Source organism: Perca flavescens, chromosome 7 (assembly GCF_004354835.1).
Source record: "Perca flavescens isolate YP-PL-M2 chromosome 7, PFLA_1.0, whole genome shotgun sequence".
In the NCBI taxonomy this organism is placed as follows: Eukaryota; Metazoa; Chordata; class Actinopteri; order Perciformes; family Percidae; genus Perca; species Perca flavescens.
The window spans coordinates 16,834,281-16,856,216 of NC_041337.1; the positions used below are offsets into that span (position 1 = coordinate 16,834,281).

The window sequence follows — 21,936 nt, forward strand, 5'->3', positions numbered from 1 at the left end:
CATGTTCGTGACGTGGGGAACTCAGATAAAAATAAATTCTTGAGAAGACTTTGTGGAAATTGTGAGGAAGCAGAGACTTTGAAGTCAGTCAGAAAGGGTAATGGTGGTTGGTAAAACCACAGGATTAAATTAATTTGTTTTATTTAAAATCCAAACTTAAATCGTATCAATTTATTACGCCACATATAACCTTATAAAAAGACCATGCAAAAAGTGATTGTAGGATTACAGGACTGCCGTATAATAACCCAGGTAAAAAAGTAGTATACTTTAGTGTATTAGAATATGAATGAAGTACATGAAGTATAAAACAAGTATGCTTATACTTGTTGTGCTTTATTTCAAGAGTAGTTAATATGTACTTTTTAAAAGTATACTTCAAAATAGATGTAATTAAGTTCAACTTCAGATTCCAAAAAGTAAGTATACTAATTTACCAGTAATCAAATTATTTTTTAAATGTACTTTTTGAAAGTGTACTTTGTTGTTAATGTATTTTAAATTGTATAGAAGTTTATTTTTTTTAAGTGTATTAAATTTGACATAATTAGAGTGGCAATTCAGTGTACTTATGGGAAGTATATTCTTTTGGAAATTAATTGTTAGTATACTTTTTTAAAGTGTACTATGATCTCACTTCATTAGAAGTGTGATTTTGTACACTTTATACAGTACACTCTAAAATAAGTGTATTTTTAGTGGCATATCAGAGTACTTTAATAAAATATGTTAAAATACAAAAATGTAAAGTGGTTACTTAGTGTACTTATAGTAAGTACACTTATTTTTAATACAGCGTTAGTATAATTTTTGAAAGTGTACACTAATTTCAATAATCTTGTAATCTTAGTACACTGTAAACAAAGTGCACTAAAAGTGTACTTTTATTAGCATATCAAAGTACACTGAAAAAATGGGAAATAGCAGGTCTTTGAATTTACAAAAATGAATTTAGAATATGCTACGCCATTCATTTATATTCCTTTCAAGAACATGGTTCAATCATGTAGACTTCAGTTGTTTTTTAAATTGATTGAATTGAACATTTTAAATGATCGAATTAAGTTTGGTCACTACCGGAAATGGTATATTTGAATCAAATGGCGCCAGGAAGTGTGGGTGGCACTTCCCGGGCACTGACACCAACCGTTTATATACTGTCTATAATAACTGTTTCAACAAGGACATCGCCAAAACAAGAAGAATGTGAAGAAGAATGTTGAGCATGTGTTGGCTGCGTGCAGGATTAATTCTACAGCAGCCATGTGTTGTCTCCTTCACGAAAAAGTAAGTTAACATCAATCAAAATGATTTTGTTCATGTTCATGTTTTGTACTGCATGTAACAGTTACAAAATTCCGTTCACTTGTTTGTGCATTCTATAAATATATCGGTTTTCTTGTAACTAAGTTAGCTAATACCATCACTAACTAGTAACTACTTAGTTTAGCATTAATAATTGTGTTTCTTCCCCTGACGGTCCTGCTCCTAACAACGGTATTTCAATGTAGCTAACGTAATGTTAATGGCAGCCGGTGAAGAGGAGCCAGTCAGCCTCATAAGAATGAGTGTTAAGTGGTCGGGTTTAGTTTGCAACATTTAGATTACATTGATGCTGTTGTAACGTTACTTTATGTAACAAAAAAAAGGTCCGTTGAGTTGTTTGGGCATAACGTTATATGTTGGTTTGCTAATAGCTAAGGTTAGCTAGCTAAGACCACAGGCTTACAAGTTCAATGTAACGTCGGGTAAGAACGAACGTGTGTTGTAGCTAAAGCTGTCGGTTATTCAGTTACAGACTCTGTGTGTGTGTGTGTGTGTGTGTGTGTGTGTGTGTGTGTGTGTGTGTGTGTGTGTGTGTGTGTGTGTGTGTGTGTGTGTGGGTTATATGCGGGATGGTGCTGCTGACATGAAAATGTATTGGGGCAACTAACATTAGCACAGTGTATGGGAACTCTTTGTTTATCATGTCATTTTCCTAAATCTCTCTCACGCAGCGTTTTTAAGGTCGGACTCAAACTGGATTTTACCCCACCTTTGTGTCTTTGTTGTGTGCTTTCTTTTGTGTGGTCTTTTAATTATTGATTCAATGTGCTTGGTTCACCTCACTGATTCTAAATGTTTTCTTTCATAGGATCCTATTTGAACAGCATACACAATCAAATGCTTTATAGTGGTAAGTGCTGTCATATTTCTTTTTTCTTTGTATATTTCCTAAAATAATTGAAAGTTACAGATGGAAACATTTATTTGTTTCTCAGTTGTTTACAAATGAAAATGGACCTACTCTCACAGATATCGCCATTTTAAACTTTAACAGTATCAGAAACATTAAAACACCAACTGGTTGTTTAGTGTTATTTCTTTTTTTGAAAAACTATAAGATTTTAGAATTGTGGAAAGGTTATGTAAAATATTTTACATACCACAATTTATTGGCAAGAACGGTATACAAATTGTAAGGCCCAACGTCTACTTATTTTTCATCTTTCTCCTACTATATTCATCTTTTTGTCTCAGTTTTAACCTTTCCTCTATTTATTTTTTTACTTATCTTCATATTTGTATCTTTCTTTGCCTTTACTGTCAATCTCTTTCCTACGTGATTTGAAGTTAACAGCAAGGCTAGTAAACCATGTTGTAATATTCTTAGAGAAATATGTACCCATATGACAGTGTACACCAGTAGTTGACTTCAAAGTGTAGTGTTTAAAAAAACAATGCAATCCACATATTTATATATGTTTATTACAGTTTAATAATTAAATAATCTAAGTACCACTAAGTGTGGTAAAGCCACATATTTTTGCAATCTGCACTTTAGTTTGTGTGATTTGTTTCTGATTTTCATATGAACGTTTACACCAAGCTTGGTCAGTGCTCAATATACTACTGTGATTGAAGTAGTTAAATAAAAGATGTCATTCATATAAATTCATGAATCACCTTATTTCATCATCACATCCAGACCTGGCCTCCAGCAAATAACAGTTTGTTTAATCTATCTAATCTTGTGTTATTCATACTATACAAGGATGTATTACTTCTTTGTTGAATAATACAGAAGACAAAGAGCTTAGAAAATTATTGCATATTAAATTGCCATCACAATATTTGTGGAAAAAAACATTGCTATTGTCCTTGAAGGCATCAAGATGTTGCAAGATCTTTATAATGTAGCATTACCTGTTGCTACGCTGTTTGGACTAATGTACAGTATGCCCTGAACTTCAGCTACCCTGCTCGCCTTTGATCCAAAAGATTTGCATGGAACTTGATGGAGGGAAACTTACCAACAAAGCACTTGCTCTAAAAAACAGGCTCTTCCAGTGAAAGGGCCAGAGAGACTGCGCCGTCAACCAAACAGCGTAGTTGTCCCTAAAGACATCGTTGGTATGGCTGTACTATTTGGACTAGTTTTTTTTTGTTTGAATTAACTAGACAGGATTTGCATGGAGCTGCATGGAAATAACCTTTTCAAACCAAGCAAAAGTTTTCTCTCTAGAAAACAGACTTCTTCATTAAAGACCAACAGGCATCTTTGGTACTGCTATACCAGATGATTTTTTTTTTTTTTACACAGTGTTAAAAATTTCTGTCATTTGAAAAACTACTTTGAAAACAGAGTGCACAATTTAAAGGATAACTTCGGGTTTTTCAACTTGGACCCTATGTTCCTCTGTTGTTTTTACTGATGGGAACAACGATCTTCGACATTGGTCCAGTATAAAGAGAGTAGGCCTGTCACGATAACAAGTTTTGCTGGACGATAAATTGTCCCAGAAATTATTGTGATAAACCATAATCTTGTCGTCCTGAGACCATTTTCATCTAATATAATGATAATGGCATAATAATGCAGGTACACTTTTTCAAAGATCAATAAACTTTTATTTCTAAGGAATTTTTAACACTAGAACTGGAAGATATTTTAAATATCCACAATATGTCTTTGATCTCCTTTAGTAGGCTATGTCGTCTTTCACACTGTTGTACAGTTGTGGAATTGCCGTTTGTGGCACGTATGTTCCCCCAGGCAATTGGTACTGACCGTCAAATGTTTGCATTATTACTTGAGTGTTTGTGCGATAGACTGCAGACTCTGTTACTGTACTGCTGTTAACAATTATTTATTAAAAACTAAATATTAAATTTAAATAATAACATCAATTATATCTATCTGTGTTTTACTTTTGTGTCAATAATAAAGATCCTTTTCTGAAATGCAATTTATAATCTGTTGATGTAATGCACTTGAACTGAATTGTAATATAATACACTTGTAGTGTAATAGCAACATTCATGCTTAAGTATAACAAAATGGGGATAAAAGTACAGATGAAATATACTTCAAACTATTTGTTGCTACCTAACACTATAATAACATTGCACTGAAAGTACGTGTTTATGATGTTTAGGTTGTAATTGAACTTCACTTCAAACACATTATTATTGTCATAGTGGGACACTTTAAAAGCACTAAATATAGTTATGAAGTGCATTTGTAGATCACTTGAAATATCACAGAGGCATACTAAATTAACAGTTTATAGTAATTATAAGTATGATAGCAGTATGCACAAAATATACTTAAACACAATTATAAGTTGCGCTGCAATGCCTTTTTAAGTGTATTTCAATAAGAATGGCAATACAATGCAATTGTACTGTAAGTGTGCTTAATTGCTCATGAATCTATTTTCATTAGTGTATTTTAGTGCACTTGAAGTTTAAAAAGAATTTACACTTGAAGTGTAGTCAAATAAATGTTAAGTTGAAGTTAATACATAATTGAATACACTTAACTATACTTGGATTTGACGAAAATAGTACAAAATTTAGAAAATATACTTAGTACACTTTATTAAAGTATATTTTAATAGAATTCTTTTTCACCTGGGAAGACTTAGGTCTACTTAGGTTTTTCATTTGTTATGGCTAAAACGTAGGGCTGGGCGGTATATCAATATTATATCGATATCGTGATATGAGACTAGATATCATCTTAGTTTTCATCTTAAAGTCTTTTTCTGGTTTTAAAGCCCGCATCACAGTAAAGGGATGTAATTTTCAGAACTTACCAGACTGTTCTAGTTGTTCTGTTATTTGCCTTTACCTCTAACTCAGTCATTATATCCACAATATTGATGATTATTTATCTAAAATGTAATTGTAAAATATTTTGTTAAAACACCAACTGTCAACCCTACAATATTGTCACAATATCAACATTGAGGTATTTGGTCAATAATATCGTGATATCTGATTTTCTCCATATCGCCCAGCCCTACTAAGACAGTGTAACAGTTCGTTAATCATTTATTTGGGCTTTATCCAGGGGCGCTGCACAAAATTCTGGGCTCTGTAGAAAAGAATTTTCAATGGGACCCTCCCCGCATCCAAAGCTATTCATTCTAGCATCTCTAGCCCTCCTCACATGAGGGCCCTGTGTACCCCCAGGAACTTGCTGGCTTTAGAATGTGGGTTTCATTCAAATGTTTTAAAGTCATTATTAAATGGTTAATGACCCAGATACTCGCTATCAAGCATTCCTTCTTAACTATTTTATATAACTTAAAGGACAACGCAAGCTCATTTGGAACATTCTGATCTGCCATTTGCTCACATAAAAGAAATAGTTTGAAATTTTAGGGAATCTGCTTAATCGTGTTCTTACTAAGGGTTAGATGAGAAGATCAACACCACTCTCTACACGTGGGATTGATAACATTCTTCTCATCTGACTCTCTAAGAATGCAAATAAGCAAATTTTCTCCATATGAAAAACTATACCTTTAAAACGCCAAATATTTTTTGTGACAACCAACCTCTTGTGGTAATGTGATACATTACTGTTATCTGTTAGAAGCAGGGGGGAGGAAGTGCATGCCACCAGATGCTGCAGTTTGCATCCTGTCTCCTACCAACAGACAACACCGACCACAATTTTTCTCTACTCTTATTCCAGTAGTTTAAATTCCCTAAACTAAACCAAACCTTAACCATAGCTGTGGAAGATTAGAAAACGTTCATATGAATAGTTTAGTAAAGGTCACATGGGTCTTTCACGAAGAAACTAACACAATTTTGATGTTTAGGTATGAGGCTCTTTTGATGGTTACACTTTAGAAACATTATACATTTAAAAAGTAAAAAGCTTTGCAGATATTTTAAATTTGCAGAGTTTAAAAGAACACAGAATATTGCCTTTTTTTGGGAAGTTATCCAGATTTGACATGTATCTTGACCTTGCTGTTGATACATGTGAAGTCCAGGAGTCATGCCAGTCAGGAGGAGATGAATTAGGGTGTGAAGAGGTCTCGAGGATTGAGGTTAGCCACCAGACAGACGTCATAGCTGTCGTGCACGGCTGCTCGTCTTTCCACCACTGTCCACACATTGTCTGCAGGGTCCATTTGCAAAATCTCCTTGGTGATGATCTCATGACGGCCTGCAGACATGAGAGAAAGTATGTGAGTTATGGCTAACCAAAATCTAATTTCCAGAAATACTGCCTCATCAGTTAGCTGGAATTCCCTAACTCTGATGCAGACCCAAAGTGTGTCTTGTTTTTGTGCAAGGGCCATTTTACCATAAAGTTAAACTTATTAAAGAGAACTACTAAGAATTAAGAGAAGAGGCCGCACAAAAAAAGCTGTTAAAAAAAGAGTTTGAGAGACATTAACTAACTTACCGGCCCCCTTGTAGTATCCACAGAGGTAGAGCTTGCCCTCCACTGCTCCTATGTTGGAGGCGTTGGTTCGGAGCGTGAGTAAAGAAGTGGGCAGGGTCGGCCCCGCCCTCCAGGTGTCTGTGTCTGGATTATAGATCTCCACAGAGCTCAGACAGCGACGTGATTGTCCATGATCCTCTCCATCACAACCTATACCACCTTTGAAGAACACACACACATCATCTGGCTCCATTTTTTTTTTTTTCATATAGAAAAAATACTTAGGACCACAATTCTGTCTCGTAGTCTGACCTAGTATGTAGATTTCTCCATTGAGGACAGCTGTGCCGCAGCGGTACCTGGAGTACTTCATCCTGGCACGCTCAGTCCACCTGTCCTTGCCGGGGTCAAACTGAAACACACGGTTACTCAGCTTGTCAGGCTCATCATCTGGCTGGTGCTGAGGGAGGAGAAGAGAGAGTTGGACAGAAGGAGGAAGAAAACAAAATAGAAATTGAGTTGAGAAATGAGAAGCAGCAAAGGGGAAACTGAGAAGGACTTAGAAGGCAACCGTTACACTCAATCTTACACCATCTGACTTTAAATCAGTGAGTTGATTTAAAGCCCCTGTGTGTAGGTTTTTTGTGTGATTATAACACATTTCTATTTTGGATGTTTTTAAAGCAGTTTTTGTGTTCACCTATACAACTAAAAAAGATGTTACTAGCATAAAAAATAAAAAAGGTATTTCAACAAAATAGCTATAGTATACCATGGTCTGTTGAGGTGAATGTGTGGAGATCGACCTGGGATGATATTGGTCATCACACTGCTAGAGGGTGCCAAAGTAATTTCAAATCTGCACAAAGTTGATTTAAAGCACCTGAAAAGTATTTCTCTATAACATTAAATATATAAATGTACAATAATTAACGTTAAAGTTCAGTAAAAACACAATTAGTTATTATGTATTGAGTTATTGAACTCCTAATAACTCAACTAATCTGCTTAATAAGGATTGTGGGGGTGCTCAAATTTGATTTGGGCTGGCAACATAAGCAAACAACTCACATTTTGATTCAAATATTGCTTACACTAATCCTGATTGGTGCACAGAAATATATGACATGACCAACTGCCACTTTGCTCGTTTGAAAGCCATAATGTCTCTCTCTCATTGGTGGGCCAAATTCTCTGGGCGGGCAAAGCAGAGAAAGGGGAGGTAACCTTTTCCAGATCGGCCCATCTGAGCTTTCATTTTCTCAAAGGCAGAGCAGGATACCCAGGGCTCGGTTTACACCTATCGCCATTTCTAGCCACTGGGGGACCATAGGCAGGCTGTGAAATTTTCATGCCATTGGACCTTTAATGAAGTAAACAACGTCCACAGCCTCTAAAATAGTTTAATGTAACAACTTAAAGGAACACGCCGACTTATTGGGAATTTAGCTTATTCACCGTAATCCCCAGAGTTAGACAAGTCAATACATACCCTTTTTATCTCAGTGCGTGCTGTAACGCTGTCTGACGGCCCCAGCGGCATCAGCCCAGCACAGAACATGCAGGTGAATGGTTCCAGTAATCCTACTGCTCCGAATAAGTGACAAAATAACGCCAACATGTTCCTATTTACATGTTGTGATTTGTAGATTCACAGCGTGTACAAAAAACAACGTAACATGAGACACAGCCGTCTTCTAACTGTAAACAAACCTGGAATTATATTCTCAGGCGGAAGAATATAGTACTTGGGCGGAGTGATATGCTCGCAGCAAGCCTGTCTGAGAATATAGTTCCCGGTTTGTTTACTGTTAGAAGATGGCTGTGTCTCATGTTACGTGGTTTTTTGTACACGCTGTGACTATACAAATCACAACATGTAAATAGGAACATGTTGGCATTATTTTGTCACTTTTGTCACAATTCGGAGCAGTAGGCTAGTTGGAACCAGTTACCTGCAGGATCTGTGCTAGGCTAAGCTAATGCTGGAACCGTCAGACAGCGTTACAGCACGCACAGAGATGAGAAGGGTATGTATCGACTTGTCTTACTCTGGGGTTACGGTGAATAAGCTAAATTCCCAATAAGTCGGCGTGTTCCTTTAATGTTGAATTCACACTCTCTTTTCACATCACAGGAAAGCACATCGCTATTGCCAGATGAGTGACAATTATGTTTGGCAAATCTTCGCTAACCAAGGTATGATGAAGGTATGTTGAGTCGGTGAAATTAGAAAGCTAATGAGTAGTGCAAGCGCAGGGTTCGGTTCGGTGTAAAAAAATTCTAAGGTTCGGCAGAAACCGAACCCCGTCAAAAAGCCCAATATTCGGCCGAATCCCTACCTTAAATTATTAAGCCTTTTTTTACTACCTGTGTAGAAAGTCTGTTTTCGGTTGTCAACAGGCTAACCTTAACAATAGACTTGACAATAGACCAGTGTCCTCTTGACACTCTTCAGTACACCTATCTACTGCAGAATTAATACTGACATGCAAAGTATTTTATGACAAGTCTGTGTACCTGTGGCGTCCAGCCCCCCAGCACATAGAGATGCTCCTTCAGGCTGACGGTGCAGTGGCAGGCTAAGGGGAGAGGCAGAGGGGCAAAGCTGAGCCAGCTGCCTCCTCTCTTCAGCGACCATCTCTCCACACTGTCTGTGATAATGTAGTGATTACGCAATTTCATCTGACCTCCTATCATATACAGGGCATCACCTAACAGCCCTAAAGCATACATGTCCCTGTATACTGTGGAGCACAGCTCCAACCAGCTGTTCTCTTCCGAATTATCGTACCTGGAACATAAACAGGCAGTTTAGATCTGGTTTTGAATGCAGTGGCATTCGAACTGATTGAATTTCACATATGTGAGCACACACACCTGTAGATATCCACCCTCTTCATCCTGTGTTGGTCTTCTGCCTCTATGGCCACCACTATGTTGTTGTCTCGTGTCACTACCCCAGCTGTGATCTGCCCCATACCTCCACAGCCCCTCAGTGGAGAGGGGATGTAGTAAGTCCTTCTACCATGGGGGGCAAAGCAAAAACTAAGGTCAGCAAGTCCTCCACGGCGGGCAGGCACCCCCTCCTTATTCACCCCACCCAAGCAGAGCAGCAGGTCGGTGGTCTCCATGCCGTAACGAAGGGCCGGCCGAGGTGGAGCTGACATCTCACAGAGACCTGAGGTCTGGAGAGCAGCGTCAATCATTCCAAAGCACTCAGCATCCCTTAGCAGCACCTGGAATATTAATGTATAGGTATTGTAGTCTGACAATCTACTAATCATTTGATAAATGTGGATAAGGATACCTGACTGTTATTATTTGTCCCTTCCCTCCTTTTCCTATCTCACCGGGTTTCTCCTCCTGGCTTTACGGAGGAATCCAGGGTCCACAAGTTCCAGCCGGACACGCCTGAGTAACTCCACAGCCTGGGCTTCGCTTTGGGAGTCCCCCCTTCGCCTCTCCACCCAACGCAGCACCAACTCCAGCACAACCTCCTCCTGCGATATGTTGAGGTCATCTGAACCCAGCAGATCCCCAAGTCTTTGGGCATCCAGCTCCAGCACTTCTTCTTCCTCACAAGCCTAGAGACAGCAGCACAATACAAGGGGAGTAACCAATGGTAATGACTGAGTTACAAAAAAGTATGCAGTGGGTGGCAGCAAAGAGTGATGAAGTTAAAAGCTACCTGTAAGAGCCATTTTATGTTTTGTTTGTTTGGTTTCAACCTCCCCCCACTTGAGGTACAAGAGGTAACTGAACTCAGGTGTTGCATGAATGGAGAAGCAAACAGTTTTTGGGATGTGTGGTAGATGCATGTTACGTTTTTATTCACGAGTGGAATAGGCTACAATAGGAACAAAGTGGCTGTTTTTATTTTATTACAAACGTCAAGAAATAAATTGTGTTGTTATTGGAAACACTGGACATTTTGGTTATTTACTACACACGTCTAAAACAAATTGACTATGCAATTGTGGTGGCGTTCTTTTGAATGGCAAAGGGGTCACTACGCTACCAAAACAATATATTGTAATTCCCAAAATGCCTCAACAAAAAAGGTAAGTGATTTCTGCCACCTAGTGGCAGCATAGTTCGAATGAGACATAATGAGACATTACGACAGCGGTAATGGACAATTCCGCTTCCAACCTGTAGGAAGACCGAAGCGGGAAAAGTGCTCCAGTGTTGCTTTAAAAACAGGTTGGTCCTATGCAGCCTGTATCATCATATGGCATTTATGTTCATAAATTAAAATCAGGCCATATAATTTTTCAGGTCCTGTAACGGATTTGATCTTGGAGCCAGGAATATTTATATTTAAGGCTCTATTTAAGAGTATATATTATGAATCTACCAAAAATGAAAGCCACACCTGTGAAAAGTGTTGGCAGAGGTATCTCAAGGCACAGTCAGCCAGACTTGCGGCCCCTAGGTCTCTGGCCCAGTGGTACAGACCGACACAGTTGGAAGGGTCCATACAGGCCTCCATGTGACTGACACAACCTGAAGCAGAAGGTGGTGATGGTAACAGAATATTATCAGTACTTCTTCAAATATACTTTAGTTCACTGTCCTCTTTACTACCTACACACCCTACTTCTATGCTTTACAGACATTGCAGATAGACAAAAATTACCTTGATGCCCCTAATGTCTTTAATGTTAGTTTATTGAAATAATCATCTCTTTTCCCACCTGAAGGCTCCATCTACATGGAGCAGGAAGGCAGCAGCAGCCACTCCCTGGATGTTGTCGTTGCAAAGGGGGAGTTCAGCTCTGTACATGTAGTTCAGTAGCAGCTCCAGGCTCTCAGCAGGTGTGTCCTTAAGAGGTACTTCTCCTCCCTGGGTCTCCTTCAGCCCACATGTAAACATGGCCTGAACACAGAGATTTACAATTACAGTCCCATAGTAATGTCAACAGATTTGCAAAGTTTTGCAAAACACAGGTTGCATCATCTTGTATTTTTCGAAACAATAACAATAACAATGCATAGCATCTTAACCTGGAAGTACGGGCTGAAAGCAGACAGCACCACCTTGTGGCAAGCAAAGGGGATCCCCTCTGCCAGAAGCACCACATCAGTGAGCTCCTCAGCTGCCCTCATCCTCTCTAGCTGCCTGAGCAGAAGTAAGCCATGTTCTGCCTGAGCAGATGAGTCCAGCACTGGATCATCCATCGACTCTTTTTCTGGATGTCTGTAGTATTTTTGTCAGCATACAGACCTTGTGGCAGAGTAGTGCCAAGCACACATAAGAGAGAAAAGGTGGGGAGAGTTTAGTTTACACACAAACTTTTAGTACATAAAGGTTGTTTATGCTTCTGCGTCAACTCCACGCCGTAGCTACGCCGTCGCTCAGCACAAAGTAAAATTTTTTGGAGGTGCACGTCGAGTTACGGTGGAGGGCTTGGAAGTGGGTTCGCGGCGACACAGAGGGGTCTGCGGGGGTACGCCGTCGATTTGACGCAGAAGCATAAAACAGCCTTACATGTGTACTTGGGTAATGATGGGTAAACACATAAGATTATTACAACAGGAAACAAGAGAAAGGCAAAGTTCTTTTGCATAATGTGTCATTCATATTTTGGACTTTTCTCAAATCTTTGCTTTGTTTGTGAAATACTGGACTATTTGATCTTTCAAACAGATATTCAAATTAAAGGAGTTTAGAGGGGAAATGTCACAGGTCACAAGCCAAACAAGTTTGTAAACCACTGGTTTAATATTTCACAATGTGTTCTATATTTTATAAACTTATATGTTTTTTTTATGTTTATTTTGAAAATTCTATTCTGAGGTTTGTAATGTGATCATATTTAACAAAACTAAACTCATAGTAAACTGACAGCCAAACATATTTGAGATTTGCTTTGTGTTATTTGAAAGTTGAGCTCAAACCACAGCTGGAATTTTAATAAAAACGTGAATCTACTGGCTTAATTGAAGAACTGCATAAAAGAAAAATGTTTTCCAAAATGAAGTTTGAAGGCTGAATTTAACGGACGCATGTATTTTCCGTTTCCTTCTGCTGTTTTCGTGTTGGAATTTTAAATTCGGTGGATTTATGAGGACTATTGTTGACTGCTCCTCAGATCTTTGCAGGGTACATTTAGACAGCGAGCTAGACTATCTGTCCAATCTGAGTTTTCTCTCACAAGACTATTTTGCAGCAGCTCTGTGCGGAGTTTAGTGCCGCCCATGACGATTGTGATTGGTTTAAAGAAATGCCATTAAACCAGAGCACGTTTTCAATTCAATTCAATTCAATTTTATTTATAGTATCAAATCATAACAGAGTTATCTCGAGATACTTTACAGATAGAGTAGGTCTAGACCACACTCTATAATTTACAATTTACAAAGCCCCAACAATTACAGTAATTCCCTCAAGAGCAAGCATTATAAATGGCTATTGCAACAATGGCGAGAAAAAACTCCCTCTTGGGAAGAAACCTCGGCAGACCCAGACTCTTGGTAGGCGGTGTCTGACGGGGCCGGTTGGGGGTGTGATGGCGATAATAGTCGCATTGAAAATAGTGGAACAGTGACTTTGAAGGTAGTCGTTGTAGTTCATATCACAGCAGGACGTTGCGGGATGAAACGTGGCGCTGCAGAGCATGGGTGGGTGTAGCAGACGCAGCAGGACACGGCCGGGCGTTGAAGAAGAAACATAAGGACTCCGGAGAGTAAACTCCCCAGAGCTAGGTTAGTAACAAGCAGTTCTGGGACAGGATGCATACAAAAGGAAACAAATGAAAACATTGATGAGAGGCTGTACTGACCTGCCCCCCTCAACTCACACTATATTATTGATTATATGATCAATAAATCTGATGACTACGAAGAGAAGCAGGTGGGCTGGGTTAAGCGGACGCTGCAACTCCTCACTCCACCATAGACCCATATCTAACCTAACTATAAGCTTTATCAAAGAGGAGAGTTTTCAGTTTACTCTTAAATGAGGCGATGGTGTCTGCCCTCGAACCCAGACTGGGAGCTGGTTCCACAGGAAAGGAGCCTGGTAGCTGAAGGCTCTGGCTCCCATTCTACTTTTGGAGACTCTAGGAACCACAAGTAACTCTGCATTCTGGGAGCGGAGTGCTCTAGTGGGACAATAAGGTACTAAGAGCTGTTCTAGATAGGATGGTGCTTGACCATTTAGGGCTTTGTAGGTCAGGAGAAGAACTTTAAAGTCAATCCTGTATTTTACAGGAAGCCAATGCAGAGAAGCATATACAGGAGAAATATGATCTCTTTTCTTAGTTCTCGTCAGAACACGTGCTGCAGCATTCTGGATCAGCTGGAGAGTCTTAAGGGACTTATTTGAGTAACCTGACAGTAGAGAGTTACAATAGTCCAGCCTGGAAGTAACGAATGCATGGACCAGTTTTTCCGCATCGTTTTGAGACAGGATATTCTTAATTTTGGCAATGTTACAAAGATGGGCATTAAAGGATATATCCTGATCAAAAATAACTCCTAGATTTCTGACAGTAGTGCTGGAGGCCAGGACAACACCATCCAGAGTAGCTATATCTGTAGATAATGAAGTTCGGAGGTGTTTAGGGCCCAGCACAATAACTTCAGTTTTGTTACAGTTTAACATCAGAAAATTATAGGTCATCCAGGATTTTATATCTTTAATACATGCTTGAAGTGTAGCTAACTGACTTGTTTCGTCTGGTTTGATTGACAAGTATAATTGGGTGTCGTCCGCATAGCAGTGATAGTTAATTGAGTGTTTCCTAATGATATTACCAAGAGGAAGCATATACAAGGAGAAGAAAACTGGTCCAAGCATCGAGCCCTGTGGAACGCCATGCATAACCCTCGCATACTTAGAGGATTTATCATCAACATTAACAAATTGAGATCGATCAGAAAAATAAGACTTAAACCAGCTTAGTGCAATTCCTTTAATTCCAACTAAGTGTTCCAATCTCTGTAAGAGGATTGTATGTTCAATAGTGTCAAATGCAGCACTAAGATCTAATAAAACAAGTATGGAGACAAGTCCTTTGTCTGCAGCGGTTAGAACGTCGTTAGTAATTTTCACCAGTGCCGTCTCTGTGCTATGATGCTTTCTAAATCCTGATTGAAAGTCTTCAAATAAGCTGTTGCTATGGAGAAAATCACATAACTGATTAGCAACTACTTTCTCAAGGATCTTGGAGAGAAAGGGAAGGTTAGATATAGGTCTATAGTTTGCTAAGACCTCAGGATCGAGGGCGGGTTTTTTCAGAAGAAGTCTTATCACAGCTACTTTAAATGACTGCGGTACATAACCTGTTAATAGAGACATATTGATCATATCTAGTAGAGAGGTGTTAACCACGGGTAATGCTTCTTTGAGTAATCTCATTGGGATGGGGTCTAAGAGACAGGTAGATGGCTTTGCTGAAGATACCTTTACCATTAGTTGTTGAAGGTCTATAGGGTAAAAACGGTCTAAGTAAATGTCAGGTCTAGTCGTTCTTTCTAGCAGTCCTGCGTTGAAAGGTGAACCATTAGTAGTTGAGGGCAAAAGGTGATGAATTTTATCTCTAATTATTGTAATTTTATCATTAAAGAAGCTCATGAAGTCATCACCACTCAGAGCTAGAGGTATCAAAATTGAAGATGACTGACTATCTGTCAGCCTGGCTACAGATAGATAGTGCTCTTGTTTTCTTCTATTAATGATGAGTAATAGTCTGACTGTCTTGCCAGTCCAAACGAGACTCTTCCATTTTGATGGAGCGCCATTTACTTTCAAGTTTTCGCGAGTTTTGCTTTAATTTACGAGTTTGGGAGTTATACCAAGGTGCTAGTTTCCTTTGCTTCATCTTCTTTTTTTTGAGTGGAGCAACAGAGTCTAAAGTAGTCCGTAGGCAGGCCGTAACACCATCTACACAATTGTCGATTTGAGAGGGACTAAAGTTTACATAAAGGTCCTCTGTTGTATTAAAACAAGGTAATGAGTTTAGTGCTGTTGGAATGTCTTCCTTAAATGTAGCTATAGCACTGTCAGATAGGCATCTAGTATAGAAGCTTTTATCTAATGTCGTATAATTGGGTATGAAGAATTCGAAAGTAATTAAGAAGTGGTCTGATAATAAAGGATTTTGCGGGAATACTTATACATCTTCAATTTTGATACCATATGCCAGCACGAGGTCAAGGGTGTGGTTAAAACAGTGCGTGGCCTCATGCACACTCTGACTGAAGCCAATAGAATCTAGAAGTGAGTTGAAAGCAGTAGTAAGGCTATTGCTGTCAACGTCCACATGGATATTAAAATCACCAACAATAAGTACTTTGTCTGATTTAAGTACTACACATGATAAAAACTCTGAGAATTCAGATAAAAATTCAGAATACGGACCTGGAGCTCGGTAGACAACAACAAATATAATTGGCTGTACTGATTTCCGTGTTGGATGTTGAAGATTAAGAACAAGACTTTCAAAAGAGTTATAATTTAGTTTGGGTTTAGGGTTAATTAACAGGCTTGAATCAAATATGGCTGCAACTCCCCCTCCTCGGCCTGAGCCTCTAGGAATTTGAGTATTAATATGACTGGGAGGAGTCGCTTCATTTAGACTAACATATTCTTCATGGCCCAGCCATGTTTCAGTAAAACAGAATAAATCAATTTGATTATCAGATATCAATTCATTTACTAGTACTGCTTTAGAAGACAGAGATCTGACATTTACTAATCCACATCTAATTTTCCTATCCTTTTCTATCATTGCAGTGGTAGTTTTAATTCCAATTAGGTTGTTAAGTATTGCCCCTCTATTCACCACTTTGTGTGGTCTATTGTTGATTATAATTGGAATAGCACTAGTACTACATGTTACTGGAATAGCACTAGTACTACACGTTACTGGAATAATAATAGTACTACTTGTTATCCTGCAGAAAACATTTTCAGAATCATCCACTTGTATAGTGCTATCAGGATCAATACCTGGGGGACATGAATCTGTGATATTTTCAACATAATGTCAATACTTGCCTGTCAGTGTGGTCGTTATGTTTTCCTCCCATCCCCGAATGCTATGTGGAGTAGCCAGACCCTCCTTTAGTGCACTTTGGAGGAGGGTCTGGCAAACGAGACTAATGTACAGTTAACTTTAGGCAACACTTTTTTTCCTTTTTCTTCAGCTGAGCTAACGAATGTATGTATACATATCCCAGTATGCGGTATTTTGCTCTTGTAAGTTTACTGCTACTGATCACTGTGGTCACTACATTATAAATACAACGCATTAGGGGCATTGGGTTGTTCCTATAGCAGAAGAGAGCCTCTCAGATGGTGTTTGGTTGCAGAGGTACTAGGTACTGAATGGCTTTGCTATATACGCAGAGGCCTTTCTTCTCATTGTTGACCAGTATCTTTAACTGGTTCCGCCCAGTGGTGTAGTCTAATGTATTTTAGCGGGTATACTGTATACTATATAAATATATGGACCAGAATGGACATTTTAAAGTGCCGCGTCTGGGTTTCTTCCCCCAGGGAAATTTTGAGCATCAAAAACTTAATTTTCTTCATTCTGATACACTTTAATGCACCAATTTACGGTGGAAATACCTTTATTTGGCCTATGCGAAGGAAAACACAGATGGCAATTAAAAATATATTAAACATATAATGGAAAGTATGTTGTTACCTGTCATTGCACATTTTTAAGTGGGTATATGGAAATCCTGGAGCTTTCTTAGTGGGTATATTGTGTATTCCTGTGTATCACGTAGACTACACCACTGTTTCCGCCCATTAGCAGCTGGCCCACCAACTAACACACTAATGGAGAAGACACTGTCAGTGGGTGTGCTAAACATACACAGGTCAACTCACTGCAGGCAGACATGCACAGACAGTCAGTTCAGAGTGTGAGCAGTAGCATGTTAGCATGACTTTAGCTGAGCACATGCAGAAAACAGCTGTCCTACCAGTGGTGTCCTGAGGCTATCCAGAGCCAGAATTCAGACGTTTCTGAATTAAGATAATGTCAGCTTTGATTTCTTAAAGTACTCTACACAGAATGTTGTATATTTTATGGGTGGCAGGTCTTGTGTTCTGTGCTAGTTTCTGCCTTTGAGTAAGTTAGGACAGTAGCATGCAAAAGGTTTAAAATAGACCAGCAAGGGGCAATCTCTAGCTCACCATGCAAGCCCCCAAAAATAAATCTTTAAAATAGACCAGCAAGTGCTACTGGTGCTGTTCAGGTTTCTTTTTTGTAAAGTGTGGATTCCATCTAGAAACTGCAAGAATGGAGGGATTAAAGTGATTAAATTATATAATGCATTGTTACCTTGATTAAACACACCAATTATCACTTATTAGATTGCATTCCATGTTCAACAAATCCCTTCCTGGAATCACTTTATCTGGTAATTATTCCATACTATAGTATGCTTGACAGCAGATTCGATGGTGGTTATACAGTCTTTGCTACTGATTATGTTTCAGCAGCTCCATGCACATTTGTTACACTAAGAAATAACTGCAGCAAGCCTTTAGTGGTACATTTTATGAGGTGTCTTTGGACAAGTGATGAAGACCACAACTGAGCACAGTCAAACATTAACACAAATGTATCCACACAAACAACATGATTGTCATTTTATAGACTGCTGCAGGTCCAACAGGTCGCAGGAGATAGAAGGTGTGTCTGCTTTGTGGACAGGTTATTGGACAACCTTAAATCTCCCACAGGGTTATTTCAGGTTAAATGGCTAATTTGAAAATCGATAGTTTTGATAATACATAACCATTTACAATCCCAGTCCAAAGTTTGGACATGCCTTCCCATTTAAATGAAGCCAGTGGCCATTCAAGGGCCATTTAATGGCACTTTGTTCAAGTGTGCTTGAAAATAATGATCTTTTAATGTATGTCTGGTTCATCTTTAAATTGAATGTGGCTGGTCCAAGCAGTATAATTTCTTAAACATTTTATAACTTTTATATTGCATGACTGTTATGCACTTAATTCTATGTAAGCTAGCTTTGCTTTTTAAATTTAAAATGTTTAAGATTATTTTTTTTGGGACTTTTAGGCCTTTATTTGACAGGACAGCTTAGACTTGAAAGAGGAGAGAGAGGGGAAACTACATGCAGCGAAGGGCCGCAGGTCAGAACCAAACCGCGCCCCAAACCAGCGGAGCTTTTAAGGCAATGTTGATCTGTTGGTCAGTACCACTTTGGTCCAGACTGAATCTCAAAATGTATTCATGGTCCCAGAGGATGAATTATACTGACTTTGGTCCCTTGACTTTACCTCTACCACCACCATGATGTTGACATTTGTGGTTTTAAGTTAAATAGCTTAATAACTATTAGATGGATTGCCATTCATGTTTGATATTTATGTTCCCCTCAGGATGATAATGATTTGTAATAACTTTGATAATGCTTTGACTTAAATTTTCATAAAAATGTTCATGCTAACATACTAAAGTAAGATGGCGAACGTGGTTAAAAAATGAAAGCATTGTTGTGAGATATGTGTACATGCTGGCTTTAGCATTTAGCTCAAACCACAGCCTCACGGTGTGGCTTTAAAATCTTAGCTTTGTTATATATTTTCATCTCTGATGAAATTATATGTCCAGTCATTGTAAAACAAACATGAACTTTAAATGGGTACTGTAAGAGAGAAATATGCAAAACATACCGGTTGATCCACCTCTATGTCTGGACTGAATTATTTAGGTATCAGGTGTTATTGTCAAAACTTGTGTTTGTTTAAAAAAATCAGAACATCTTATTTTTGGGGAATTTTATTTTTTTGTTTAGTAGTTGTTTATAAACTCCTGGTCAGGGATTATTACATGATTTCCCTTCCAAGGAAGAAAGGAACTGTCATTAGTCAGAATTTTGTATTAATGCCATTGTATTGGTGTCAGCAAATTCACACAAATATACACACAAATAGGATTTCCTATTTCCTATTGTTTCAGGCTGGTCAGTATATTTATTGTAACAATAACCAATAAACAACCACATTGTGTTGAATAACATTAAAATTAAACATATCAAACCAACCTATCAAATGTTTTTTGATCCAAAAGAACAACATGCATTTTGACTGAAATTTGTGTAACGTCATACTTATTCTGGGCTCTGATAAATTCAAACACCTGTAAATAATCTGGTGTCTGCCATTTAATCAGTTATAGACCTGTGGCAACTCACATGCTTAATGCTTAGTGATTTGAGTAAAACAAGTTCTGTCTTTACTTAAAAATGTATGAAATTGTGAGTGGAGGTTGTAGAATGTTCCTGCAGTTCATGCTTTGTTATCCTTGTAGCTGTGCTTGGTCATCAAAACAGCCCCAAGTTTTAACAGCACACATTTACATTGGTGTGACAGAGACAAGGGTTAATATGTGCAAGAATGTTTCCTGTTACGTCTAACAATCATCAATTATTGCATGCAATTTCAGTCACAAAAGGGAAAGCTGTCCCTGTTAGCCATTTGATCCTTGTGTAAAAGGCTTGTTTTGCCTTACAGCAGCACATCTTTATCTTCCACTGACATGGATATTTTGCTTCAAATTCAAGCACTTGTCAGTAAATAGACTATATTTATATAGCGCTTTTCTAGTCTTAACAACTACTCAAAGCACTTTTACACAGGAACCATTCACCATTCACACTGTGGCCAAGGCTTCCATACAAGTTGCCATCTGCTCATCAGATAAAAATTCACACACATTTATACTGTCTTGCCCAAGGACACTTCAACATGGGACACCGAACCACTAGCCTTCCGATTGGTAGTCGACCGCTCTGAGCAACAGTTGCCCCAGTAAAATAGAATTTAAACATAAAACAACATGTTAATGATATCACAAAGATATGTCTGTATGTGTCCTACCAAGTACTTATCACTGATATGCTGAGTGTACGGTGCAATCTAGCAAACATAGTAATGCTAGAAAGTGAAGGAAAAACTAAATTTCAGTTTAAAGATTACAATTGGATTAGAAAAATTGATTTTTGTTAAAAAAACAAAAACAAAACTTTTCTTTTGAATCAGTGTATCCTTCTTGTCTCAAACCTTCACCCCCTCCTTGGTCCACATTTGAGTTTACACTGCCTCTTTCACACAGACTGAAAAAAAGATCAATAATGAAAGACATTTTGACAAAGACCCTATAAAACGTTAACCAGCTCAATATAAAACATAAAATAGATTATTTGAAGGAGCCCTGTCAGGAGTGTGACTGATGAATTTGCATTATAAGGTTACCTAGTTCAAAAGTAAATTGGCTTTCATTTAAAAAGTTTTTAAACTAGAGTGATATATTGGGCCTTTTTAAATAGATAGAGAGACATATATACATATTGTACCGTTTTTGATTTTCAGTGTCTAGTAAGACACATTCATTCTGTTTAGTACCTTTTATTTTATTTTATTTAGTACTGACACTTAACATGGTATATGAGAGAGAAGAGTGACTGTATGTTAAAGAGTGTCCCACATTTCATCAAATTGCTAAAATTTGTACATAATACTTCTGTTGACTCGTAATGGTAGGAGGGGGTTGCACTAAATTTCAATTTGTCTCTTTATTCACTGAAAACAAGAAGAGAAAATGGTTAGGCAGTATAGATGCCACTCAAAGGAATGTTTTAATTACATTTAAAAAATAACTTGACTAGCCACAGAGATTTCAAACATGTACTAAGCAAAATCTGCTAGTCTCCTTTCAGTCATAGGTTTTTTTGGGTTTATGTAAACAACCTTTAAAAAAAAAAAGTCTTTCTTTTTGACTGCCAAATTCCATAAAGTGGCACAATGTGTCACAACTTTCCTGATGACAATAAACATATTGTTACTTTATATCCTGAATGAGAATGGTTATTGCAGCCATAAAGATAATAATTTGTTTTAGTCAATCTGGCTTTGTTCCATAAACGAGGGAGGTGCTTCATCAAAGAAAAACAACAATACAAACTTTAATTTTTTCCATATGAATTTAACAATTTTTGTCAGTTGCAGTGTTTCTATGTGACTCTGTTTACCAGTTTTTCCAGTTTGAAATGCGTGAAATAATTGTGTTACCTCATATGTGTATGTATGCAGAACAGGGACATTTGGGTGGTTGGACAGGAAATACACAGTCACTCCCACAGTCCTAAAACACACACTGTCAATCAGTATAGAACAGCGAGGAGGCTTTGCTCTCACAAACTGTAAGAAGGAGCTCAAAGAGACACTGGAATTAAGGAGATCTGCTGAATTTGGTCTAACAGAC

General features: G+C 38.2%; 1 protein-coding gene across 1 annotated transcript; it reads right to left on the reverse strand.

Moving 5' to 3' along the window:
- Positions 1–5,668: 5,668 nt before the first annotated feature.
- Positions 5,669–17,773, reverse strand: LOC114558519 (kelch repeat and BTB domain-containing protein 12). Its single transcript, XM_028582579.1, has 10 exons — positions 17,621–17,773; positions 11,684–11,903; positions 11,374–11,555; positions 11,052–11,172; positions 10,027–10,260; positions 9,554–9,912; positions 9,194–9,467; positions 6,986–7,133; positions 6,695–6,892; positions 5,669–6,451 (listed from the first exon to the last, which is right to left on the reverse strand). Exons 2-10 carry the CDS (start codon positions 11,855–11,857, stop codon positions 6,303–6,305), a joined length of 1,839 nt encoding a protein of 612 aa, XP_028438380.1. The 5' UTR covers positions 11,858–11,903; positions 17,621–17,773; the 3' UTR covers positions 5,669–6,302.
- Positions 17,774–21,936: the final 4,163 nt, after the last annotated feature.